The following is a 12,099-nucleotide window of genomic DNA, read 5'->3' as shown; positions in this document are numbered from 1 at the left end:
AAAAACTCTGGAAGTTGTAGACTGCGCACCGGCCAATCACTGAAGAGACTGTCTGGGTAAATTTTGTGGTACATCACAACAGTAAACAAAGCGGTCGAGATGGATGTAGACTAACACATGCATTCTGTGTTGGCAACAATTCCCGAGATTGCGATTTAAAGCCGGAACAAAGGAGAGTTGGTGAATTTAATCAGGGGGAAAGACGTTATTGCCCTTCTTCCTACAGGATTTGAGAAAAGCTTAATATACCAGTTAGCCCCGTTAGCGGCACATTACATACATCACAAATAAATAGCAGTGATTTGTTAAATTAAAAAAAGTACCCGCCTACCGTCGAGTGAACGAATTCTAATGCTGCGAGGTCAGACGGTTTCTAAGAAGTGAAACCGGCTGATGAATCAGGTTAGGTCAGGACTACCTTAGCTGGAGGATTTGTGCCTGTTTTGGATTGACTGGAGAAAGTGGTTGAAGGAAACCCATCCACATGCAGGGAGAACGTGCAAAGTCCTGAGCAACCCCGGGATCAAACTCGGAACCTTCTTGTGTGAAGCATAAGAGCTAGCCACTCAACTCTGCTAAGAAAAGGGAAGTAACAAAAACCAAGATGGAGAAATGGTACAAATAAAGTAATAATTTAATAAACAGGATTGTAAAAGGTTCAATTAACAAACATGCTGAAATATGTGCATAAGGGTTCAAAGCAAAGCAAAGCAACTGTTAGGCTACGTTCACACAGCAGGACTTAACGCTCAATTCCGATTTTTTTGTGAAATCTGATGTTTTTTTCGAGGTCGTTCACATTTCCAATTAAATGTGACTTGTATGTGTCTCCAGTGTGAACAGTAAATGGCCCGAAAGTGTCCCGCATGCGCACTGGAGGACACGATGAGGTCAACTGCAGTGAGCGTGCTCTGTATTTACGGAAGTTGTCCAAACATGGAGGCGAGCATTGAGCACCTGGAGATTTTAAAGTTCCTCTCGTACCGGAGCCAGAACATGAACAACTTACTTGTTTTAAGGAGGAGACTGAGAAGGAGAAGGACGAGGTTTTTGGCTGTGGTGTTTTGTGGGACAGCAGCAGCGACGTCCGTTGAAAGGAACGTGTGGATGCGGAGACGTAGCCAAGAGTGGTGAGTGGTGATGTGCTTCGCTTCAGTGACATAGAGTTCATTAACAATTTTCGCCTACTTCAGCGCAGAATAATGACGTTTGTGGCTTGTTGATAACGCGTAGGTCGAATGAATGCACTTTGGCCGTTCACACTGAAGTCACATGTCAAAAGATCGGATATGTATCAGTTTCAGGAGCACATATTCAAGTGGCCTGGGTCGCATTTGAAAAAATCTGATCTGTGTCGTTCAGACTGTCATTAAAAGATCAAATACAGGTCACATAGAAGCCAAAAAATCGGATTTGGGTCACTTCAGGCTGCAGTCTGAATGCAGCCTAATTACCAAATATACAAAGGTCATGCATGACTTTGAGTTTCTCATACAAAGTAACATAAAATCAAAGTGACGACAAAACTAGAGACACATTAACAAAAGGCTCGAAATACCAAAGCAATAGAAATAAACCACTGAGTGACTGATGACACGAGAGACACAGAACTAAGTGGCCTGTTGTTCAAGTGAAATCCCAGCAGCCCCAAAACATGTTGGGAATCTTCTTAAATAGGGGAAAACAGCTACCAGTTGAGGCAGAATTGGCCAAGTGTAGAAGTGCCCCACCAATCAGGGACCAAGACTCTCACAGCAGAAATCAGGAGGAACAGCAAAAGAAATTAAAACACACAAAACAAGTCGGGGGGCCGTAACAGCTGGTTATTGTGTAGTGGTTTCCCAAACAAAATTGGCTTCCAATTTAATGTTAATTGCAGCTTTCTAGAACACACTACATTCCTCTGTTTTTGTGTTGGCGTCTTGTCTTTGGGATGAACCCATTTCTGTGTGTGTTGTCAAAAAGACCATGACACATAAGATAGACTCTCCATACCTCTTAGTTCTGTTTCCCTTCTGTACTGTCAACATTCCAAGGAACCAATAAATACACCTTTATCTTACTTTAGTACCAACTGATTTGTCTTTTGACTTTTTACTCTGTTTTTGGCTTCTTCAGGTTTGTGTGAGCAGCTGCTGACTCCAGGATGAAGTGAAGATGATCCAGTGAAGATGGTTGAGTGTAGATGCAGCGCAGTGATGATGACTCAGTGAACATGGTGCAGTGAAGATGCAGTGAAGATGACTCTGCTGGCTGGAGAGGGCTCTGAGTATGACTACAGTGCTGTGAGCTGTGCGTCAGACCCTCCCCCTCTCCACGAGCTCGAGCCTCAGAAGGGCGTGTACTACAGGAGGGCCAGACGGGCTCCTCAGCTCTGCACAGGTACAGCTTATGCAGTCTCCTTTTGCTCTCTGCCTTCATGGTGGCATCTCATATGTATCAGTGAACTTCAACTGTGTTTTTAATGTTCCTAAACCACGGTCAAGACAGTTCTAATCATTTCAAAGCACACATTATCAGTAACTTTTATTTTCATTTCATTTTGCATTTCTTTAAAAATACTTGTCTTTATTGCCAAATACCTTGCCAACAAAATCACTTTCTTACTTTTATTTATTTATTCTGTGGAACATCTTGGCAAAGCAATAACGTCTCCATGGAGACAGCAGGATGGTGAACCTTCCACCAGAAAAGTGACATAGTTCACTGTTAACAAAGTGGCTATAATTAACTTTAGCAGCATAGACTGTATATATATGGACATAGCTAACCTGTTAGCCACCACGCTCCACATAGGAAGTGTTGATGGGAGTGCTTCTGGCTCCATCGACTCTGGCTTCAATGGACTTTACATGGAATATTGTCTACTCTCTCTGTCAAATACAGGCAAGTCCAAGTCGAGTCTCGAGTCACTGGCCAATAAGTCCAAGTCAAGTCCAAGTCGTCTGCTTTGAGCTTCAAATTATTTTAAGTCTTTAAACGTACCAAATATAGCTTAGATTTTTGCAATTTATATGACTTTTAAGATAAATTGTACTTAAAAATTAAGTATATTTTATATGTGAGTATTTTAACATAATATAAAAGTTAAGAAATGTTAATCTTTCCTTTTTAAATGTTTTGACAATCTTAGTGTGAATCATTATGGTCAAAAGAAGAATTCAGATTTAAAAGTGCTTTCAAGTCTTCTCAAGTCAAGGCTCAAGTCCAGTCAAGTCCCAGTCAGTGACCTTCAAGTCCAAGTCAGTCCAGTCTTATCCATTTTATCAAGTCAAGTCTCAAGTCTAAAATAGTGACTCAAGTCTGATCGAGTCAAGTCACGATTGCATGTCCAACCTCTGGTAACTGCTGCTCTGAGCCTTGTCATTTTGGTCTTAAAAAGTTTGTATTAAACCGCTCAACATGATCCTGGTGTTTTTAATTTGCTATTTTGTCCATAAATCATTTCCTAATATGGAACTTGGTTCCAAATTTACTCCTGTAAAAGCTATCATCATGAGCTTCATTCCACTGAAACCATCTACGGTTAGCATCCATGTTTTCTAGCGTTTAGTTCCTGTTTCCTGTGCCCAGATGTTTTGGGGCTACTCTTTTCCTTTGTATGCACAATATCTCTTTTACACATTTCTACAACCAAGCAAACACGTCATTATAAGATAATACCTAACCCGTCTGCCAGTTGATGTGAATAAGTCATGTTCAAAGACTTAACAACTTCTCCTCTCTCTCAGACCTCCCTCTGTCCAGCGCTCGCCGGCTCTACGCCATCATAAACGTGGGTGGGCTGAGGTACCAGCTCCCTTGGACCACCCTGGAGGACTTCCCTCTGTCTCGCCTGGGCCAGCTTCGCCTCTGCAGCAGCTTCGATGACATCATGCAAATCTGCGACGACTATGATGTCGCCCACAATGAGTTCTTCTTCGACCGCAGTCCGTGTGCCTTCAGAACCATCCTGGCATTCCTACGGGCGGGGAAATTACGTGCAGTTCGAGACATGTGTGCGCTTTCATTCAGAGAGGAGCTGCTGTACTGGGGTGTTCCTGAAGATAACTTAGAATGGTGTTGTAGGCGGAGATTGGTGCAGCGAGTGGAGGAATTTGAGGCATTGGAGAGGGCAGAGGAGGAGGAGACGTTGGAGGAGATGCTGGATACAGACAGCAGAGATGGTCCCAAGGAGACGAGGGTGAACAGGTGCATGGGTCAGCTGAGGGACATGGTGGAGCGACCACATTCGGGACTGCCTGGGAAGATCTTCGCCTGTTTGTCTGTGCTGTGTGTGACGATCACCGCGGTAACGCTGTCCATCAGCACCATGCCAGCTCTGAGGGAGGAAGAGGAGGAGGTGAGTGCAGAGGAAGACTGGGAAAAAAATTAATATATAAGTTAAAGGTGCACTATTAAACTTTTCTGGTAGAGGGTCCACCACCTGGTTGCCTCATGTTACTGATGTGTTTGGAATATTCCACACTATGGCGTCAAACTTCTGTCTTGCTTTTATTCAATCCAGTTTCATTGCTAAATGACAAAACAAAAAAACATCTCTCAGAACAAAAAACATGTCTCTACTAAACTGATCTGTAACCTGGTATGGGGCATCAGATGCTTCTCTCCATGGAGATGGATAACTTTAATGCCATGATGTGGAATACAACATGGAAACCCGAACAAAGTCCAGTGGGACTCGTTGAAACCCGACAGGCTTGATCGAACTCGGACAAATATTTAGAACTTATGTATGGGCTTGGGTCGGACTCTGATACATTAGCACGATAAGACATTTGAAATGTAAAATTAAAAACGACTTAAGGTCGCCACACACTACAGGATGTTTTGGTCTTAAACGATTTTTAAACGTACATCAAAAAGTGCACACCACAGACACGCAGAGAATCGTATGAGACTTAATGGCTGCAGTGGGAAATGTCTGCAGACCACAAGACTATAAAGTTGTGAGCGTCAACTGCTTCCTGGCTACAGTAAAACCACTCGCTTTCAAACTCTTAAGTGTTCAAAAGGTCAGAACTCTGCACTTCTAGTTTAGATACAAGGCAAACTGTGTCATTATTATTTGTGAAATGTGGAGCAATACTTCAGATAAATGATTTTTAAAGCATAAAAGATTGGCGATAAAATACACAGGAAGTAGAGTCACTATCGCTCATCTGCAGACACAGGTGAGGAACTATATCGTGATAGTGTGATTTTAATTGTGTTGGGATCCAATCCAATCCACTTTATTTCTATAGCACATTTCACAAACAGTTTCCAAAGTTCTGCACAAATATATAATAATAACAACAATAATAAAATGATAAAATAAACTACTAAAATAATCATACTAGTCTTAAAATAATAAAACCAGCAAAATAAAATAAGATAGCCATCGGGCTATCGGTCAGAGTCGACCATTCTGTCAGACCCGAGCCGGTCTTGGACAGAAAAAAATCGTCCCGATCCACACTCTAAAGTGGAACATTCCAAACAAAGCAAAAACATATCCACAAGACAAAAAGATGGCAGGCCCTCCACCAGCATCCTCCATCCTTTAGTACAACTTTATTCTGTATGTAGAGAAAATATCCACTACAGCCTTCTCTCTATCACGTGTAGTATTATACATCACCACCAGATGGCGACAGAGATCCACTGTATTGAAACCCAAAAGTAGTCAGTATGAGCTAAAAACTAATTTATTTAATGTTCTTTGGCACTTCCTGCGCGGATTCACGGAGAAACTTGGGTCAGATAGAATGTGGAATATAAAAAGACAAGGAACTTTATGGAGAATGACTTGTGAGAAAAAGCAGTCAGGGGACGGAGTGAACGAGCAGAATTACTGAAGTTACACGTGCGAATTAAGAAAACGCAACTCCAGGTAAGATTTTGACGACGATGCAACTTTATTAAGCCGTTTTAATTTCTTGTGTCACTTGAAATGAGACAAAAAATAATAAAACAGCCTACTGACAAAAGATTAGAAACTTGTCAAAAGTAGCTATTTCAACAGACACAGGCCTACAGTAGAATTTTGTTTTGTAAGTCCATTGCATATCTCTTTTTGTTCCGTGGTTGAGCAAGTTGTGTCAAACTAACCGTATGCTTCTAACAAGAGAGGGACGCTCCTTTCAACCCAAATTATTTGTAATTTGCATGTCAAAGTACGAAGAACAAAAAAGTCATTATGGCACATTACAACGTCACTGGGCGCCAACAGATTCTATAATTTCTGTCTATAATGTGTTTTCATCGACAACTAAAATGAAACTGTCTAAATTCAAAAGGCGAAGTGACTTGGTGTACTGAAAAGCTCTAATTAAAACTGCAGGGGCAGATCTTGTCTGTCGCGCATGTTGTGTTCCCGGGGGAGAGAGGCGGTCGCTTAGAAAGGCTTCAAACAGCGCTTTTATATCCATTTTATAAACCAATAACGACACCAACAACATTTCCATAAGAGTAATTCCATGAACCAACTGTAATTTGCGCGTTTTATAGAGTATTTTTAGTTTAATCGTATCTTCTTGTCTTATCTTGAATGTGATTGGACAATGGTGCACCACGTGTCCCGGAAATGTTGCAACGCGGTTCCAATTTGCTTTAAAACTCAAAAATAGCGCTTTTTTGGGTCACCTCATTCATTCCAAATAGGCGCATTCGTATTGTTATGTTCTCTGCTTTACGGCAACCACACTGAAACGCTTTAAAGAAATGTTTTTAATTTTACGTATATTTGCATCGTGACTGAGGTTGGTATGGCGGAGAATGGCTTCAGACACTCAGACAATTTGTAGTTATCGCTTCTCGGCCTTTTGGCTAAGATCAAGTGTAGTATCTGTTCTTATCAGTTTAATATCTGATACGTCCCCTACCCGGGGACCATATATTAAATTGATTTTTGGAACTGGGAGATGGAATAGGGGCTTGCTCCGTCCACTCCACGCATCGACCTGGTATTGCAGTACCTCCAGGAACGGTGCACCCCCCTAAACGTGTGTAAAGTAAAGGAGTAGAAGTAGAGATGGAAGTGGTTTAGCTGTGAAGAGCATGGAGTCTTGCTTTTGACGTAGACATCGTTAGTTTAGTGGTCAGATTTTCTAAACCACCGATTGGCTCGTGTGATTCCAGTTCCCACAGATGAATACTGTCGTGTCTTTGGGCAAGACACTTTACCCACCTCACTCTAGTGCCTGCATACACTGGGGTGTGTGAATGGGTGAGTGGTTCCTTGTGTAAAAGCGCTTCATAAAAATGTGAACGAAACCATAGAAGTATCGGTAAGCGTTTTTGTAAGTTAATAATTGTCGTTTCTTTATTTTAAATTTTAAAAAGTTTGTATATTCGTAGATCACGTTTACTTTCTCCATCAAAGAATATATATATTAGAAAATTTGATGTCATTTAATCAGTGAAAATATGTTATGATTTCGGAATTTTACACATTCCTGATGATTTTTCGGATTTCATTTGGTGGCTCAGGGATTAGTGGTATAAAAAAAAATCTACTTTGAACTGTGGATCTTTGTCTCCCTCTAGTGGTGTGTACTATCACTGACACTCTTGTTCTTGAGAATGCCTGAGGTCTGCAAGACTTATAATACAGTTTGAATTAGCTTGTATGTTTGCACTTTATGATTTTATTGGAATTCAATTTGATAATTATTATTATTTTGTATGATTTATTGATTTAATTTATGTAAGAAAGGTAATATCAAACCTGCTTGTTTCTATGGAAATGTTGTTCCTTTAGCTATAATCTTCCACAGTAAGACATAAAACATATTCATCTCTGTCTGTGGAGAATGTTCCGAATTAAGGTTTTTAACTTTGTATTTACATGGAATCATATAGGAAAGTTACGCAGTGTTGCTTTAATGGTTAGCAACTTTGTGGAGGAGGCAAGTTTTGTGCTATATTTGGAAGAATAAAGTCAAAGCAACAGCATTTCCATCGAGACAAGCTGGTGTAATATCACCTTTGTAGCATAAATAAATAAATCAAGCAAGAGGTCCTCCTCCAGGCCAAAAATAAGAGTCAAGTTTGTGGAGATGCAAGTCTGACACATGTTTTTCAGTGCATACACAACCAAAATCAAGGGGGAAAAAATGTCCTTTCATTTTAGTCCAATTTTTGGCTAAAAGTGATAGAATATTACTTTAACTATTTTATTCCTGTCCCTCTCTCCCTCCTCTCTCTCTCTCTCAGGGCACATGCTCACGGCGCTGTTATAACATCTTCATCGTGGAGACCGTGTGCGTGGCCTGGTTTTCCCTGGAGTTCTCTCTGCGCTTCATTCAGGACCGGAGCAAACTGTCTTTCCTCCGACAGCCCCTGAACCTCATCGACCTCGTGGCCATCCTGCCGTACTACATCTCCCTCCTGGTAGACAGCTCAAAGGGCTCGGGTGGACCTGGGGGCTCATATCTGGACAAAGTTGGTTTAGTCCTTCGTGTTTTGCGAGCTCTCCGGATCCTCTACGTGATGCGATTGGCGCGTCACTCTCTGGGACTGCAAACTTTAGGACTTACCGCACGACGTTGTACCAGAGAATTTGGTTTACTTCTTTTATTCCTGTGTGTGGCCATCGCTCTGTACTCTCCTCTCCTCTTTCTTATTGAAAACGAAATGACATCCACGCAGGAATTCAGCAGCATCCCGGCTACGTACTGGTGGGCTGTGATCACCATGACGACAGTGGGATACGGAGACATGGTTCCGCGCAGTATTCCGGGGCAGGTGGTCGCTCTGAGCAGCATTCTAAGCGGGATTCTCCTCATGGCATTCCCGGTCACCTCCATATTCCACACGTTTTCGCGCTCGTACTTGGAGCTGAAGCAGGAACAGCAGAGGGCACTGCAGAGGCGGACGCGCTTCCTGTTGCGTGGGCGTATGACCGGACTCGGGAGTGACCTGTCTCTGGAGAGCAATGTGCTGTTTCCTCTGAGACCTGCGGACAGCAGAGACATGTGACTAAAACAAGGAAAAAAGACTGAGTATATTTGAAAAGACTGAAGCACACAGAAAGAAGCCCGGGATAAAGCCATGATGTGTAGCATTTTAAAGATGTTGCTATTAAATCTGAAGCAGCCGATGTTGAAGTGGAAAATGAAGTGAATTAAAATGGAACTAAACACTAAATCAACTTTTTTTTACTGCTACACTTGGATATAGGGTTTTAATAGCAGCTGTCCCTAGTCTTTTTTTTTTTAAACTATTGTAGTGCAAACTATGCACATTTGCAGCTTTCTGGAAACTCCTTCAAATGGCTGCAATTTCAAGTACTATGTGACATCACACAGGACTGCCCTGAGAAAAACACCTGACTGCAGGGGTGGAGTTTGAAATGTGGAGTTATTAATGCTACCTTTACACATGGTTGGGTATGTTGAGAAACTAGTATTTCCCTCCCTCTGTTTTCCAAAATAACATTGTACACATAGCGTTGATTTAAAAAAAGTTTTCGTTGACATCAATCCTCATAAATCTGCCATCGAGTGCCGTCATAACTACGCCAAGCCTCTGGGCGACACCTGGATTAGATTCAAACCTGTAGCATTTATTTCATTACAGTTGTAAGCATTACTCAAAAATACTTTGAAAAATGTGCATTAGTGAGCGGGCTCGCCTCTCCACAGATCTGTTAAAGAAGTGGCAAAATGTTTGACCTCCGAGTCTCATTCGTCTCTGGTCATGGATATGATACATCAGCTGTGTGTGCAAATGCAAACACGTGAAAAGTGTTTGCACCAGAAGAAATGCGACTGCTGTTCTGATGCTCCATCATCATCATCAGAGCAAAAGGGAAACACTGGTCGCACTTTTGGCGCATCAGCTCCTAAAACTCTATTTATCTCACACGAAGCCATAATTTTCCAGAATCTCCACTCTAGCCGGAATTTTTTAGAAAGATTTGTTTTCAAAGACGAATTCACTGTTTGCGTGTAAAAGATGGGTACAGATGAAGGGAAATGTCTCCGTTTTTAAAAATGCATGTGTACATGTAAACGGGGCCTAAGGAAGTTTGAAGTTTGGAGGTATTAAGGAACATCAATCACACTGTTCCTTAATACCTCCAGATAATGCCCCCATTCTCCCCTTTAAACAGTACTGTGGGAAGTCACATAGCACTTGACAGTTGGAGGCAGCTTTGGCAGGTTTTTACCTCAAAGCTGCAGTTACTACTAAAATTGCAAAAAAAATTAAAAATAATAATAATAACTAGGAACTGTAGGCATTGTTATTCAAAAAAAAAAAAAAAAAGAAGCTTAGTAGTGCAAAAAGTTGATTGTGTTTAGTTTCACTTTAAAGACAAGCTCAAAATCACTTGTCGAATCTCAGTGGACTGAACTCTGCACTGAAACATCCCACATTACATAATCATTACACACAACATAAACAAATGTTGATTTACCTTTTGTGCTACAAATGAGACAACAGATTAAATTATTAAATTCAAATCACAAAGTCAGCATGTATCTTGTATCTCAGACACATTTGTGGAGTTTGGAGTTTGTGGCAGAGACCAGACTTTAATGGAAGCTGCTTGTTTGTCCTCTGGGTTTATTTGAACTTAACTGAATCTTTTTGCTCACTCAGGCATCACAGACCTGCACTCTGGATCTACAAGCCTCAAACGTTCAGACGAAATGTTTCTCTTTTTGAAAACTGCTGAATTTTGTGTAACTGTCCAAACTTGTTTTGTTTATAATGTTGTATTAATTGTGTTTTGATTTCGTTTTGATGATTTATTTAAAGTGGATTAAGCTGAAAATATTGGTCTGGTAATTTCTTCTGTGGTCATCTCTTACATGAACACCAGGGGGCAGCATCGTGTCACGTAAATCAGGATGAGTTTCGGTACCTCCTTTTTCTATGCCCAATTGCATTTAGCAGTGGAGCGTCCAATTTATGTATTTACTGTTAAGGAAAGGACTAAAAGAGGATTAAATCTGGGTTTAATCAAAAATAAACAACAAATTGGAGGGATTTTGTTGCTTACGTCTCTATACGCATTTGATTGCACAGGACTATATTATGTACAATGTGGGGATATATCTGTTGATTTGGAAGAACTGTACAAGAACTAAACCAGGGCCCAACCAGGTCTATACTAGGACAATAACAGAAAAATACCAAGACTAAACCAGGGTCTAATGTTAGGACTGAACAAGGACTAAACAAGGACTAAACCAAGCCAAAACCAAAACTAAAAACTGTCTAAGCCGGGGCAATATAGGCTACCAGAAAAAGAAGCAGTACACCAGGACCAAATGTCTAAACTAAGACAAGAAATACATCAAGTACAAATCAGGACTAAACCAGGACTACACCAGAACTAAACCAGATCACAACCAGATTTAAACCAGGACAATAGCCTATCAGAAAAATACCAGGACTAAACCAGGTCTAAACCAGGACTAAACCAGGGCTAAAATAGGACAATCAGAAAAATACCAGGACTAAATCAGGACCTAATATTGGGACTAAACCTGGTCTAAAACAGGACTAAACCAGGACTAAACCAGGGCTAAAGAAGGAAAATCTGAAAAATACCAGAACTAAACCAGGACCTAATGTTAGCACTAAATCAGGTCTAAACAAGGTCTAAACCAGGACTAAACCAAGTTTAAACCAGGACTAAACCAGGTCTAAACCGGGGCTCAAGTAGGACAATCAGAAATATACCAGAACTAAACCAGGACCTAATGTTGGGAGTAAATCAGGACTAAACCAGGGCTATAGTAGGAAAATTTAAAAAATACCAGAACTAAACTAGGACCTAATGTTAGCACTAAACCAGGTCTAACCCAGGTCTAAACCAGGACGAAACCGGGGCTAAACCAGGACGAAACCGGGGCTAAGTCAGGGCTAAAGTAGGACAATCAGAAAAATACCAGGACTAAACCAGGACCTAATGTTAGGACTAAACCAGGTCAAAACCAGGACTAAACCAAGCCCGAATTAAGAAATACCTGTTCTAAACGAGGAACTATTTTTAGACTAAAGCAAGACTAACCAAGAAATAAATCAAATCTAAATCAGACATAAAAATAATAAAATAAAGAAAGGACTAAACTCAATGAGAAAATCCCCGGAGCACGCACA

The 12,099-nt window shown here is 41.0% G+C and overlaps 1 protein-coding gene and 1 non-coding gene across 9 annotated transcripts; both read left to right on the top strand.

Annotated features, from left to right (window-relative positions):
- The first annotated feature begins 2,240 nt into the window (after positions 1-2,240).
- kcng1 (potassium voltage-gated channel, subfamily G, member 1) lies at positions 2,241-10,980 on the top strand. Of its 8 annotated transcripts, none has more exons than XM_055166245.1 (4): positions 2,241-2,382; positions 3,217-3,225; positions 3,732-4,342; positions 8,200-10,980. In XM_055166245.1, exons 1-4 carry the CDS (start codon positions 2,241-2,243, stop codon positions 8,962-8,964), a joined length of 1,527 nt encoding a protein of 508 aa, XP_055022220.1. In that variant the 3' UTR covers positions 8,965-10,980. The 8 variants fall into 8 exon arrangements, 5 of the variants coding, with proteins under 5 accessions (XP_055022220.1, XP_055022221.1, XP_020773633.2 ...); XM_055166246.1 differs by lacking the exon at positions 3,217-3,225 and adding an exon at positions 2,903-2,908; XM_020917974.2 differs by lacking the exon at positions 3,217-3,225 and adding an exon at positions 2,487-2,489.
- LOC129412475 (U2 spliceosomal RNA) lies at positions 6,791-6,981 on the top strand. Its single transcript, XR_008633747.1, has one exon. It is a non-coding gene; the product is annotated as a U2 spliceosomal RNA (small nuclear RNA).
- Positions 10,981-12,099: the final 1,119 nt, after the last annotated feature.

Source organism: Boleophthalmus pectinirostris, unplaced genomic scaffold (assembly GCF_026225935.1).
Source record: "Boleophthalmus pectinirostris isolate CB_2022bp ecotype Guang Dong unplaced genomic scaffold, ASM2622593v1 HiC_scaffold_8, whole genome shotgun sequence".
Taxonomy (NCBI): domain Eukaryota; kingdom Metazoa; phylum Chordata; class Actinopteri; order Gobiiformes; family Gobiidae; genus Boleophthalmus; species Boleophthalmus pectinirostris.
Note: the sequence above shows the minus strand (reverse complement) of the source record. Positions and strands in the feature narration are given on the sequence as shown.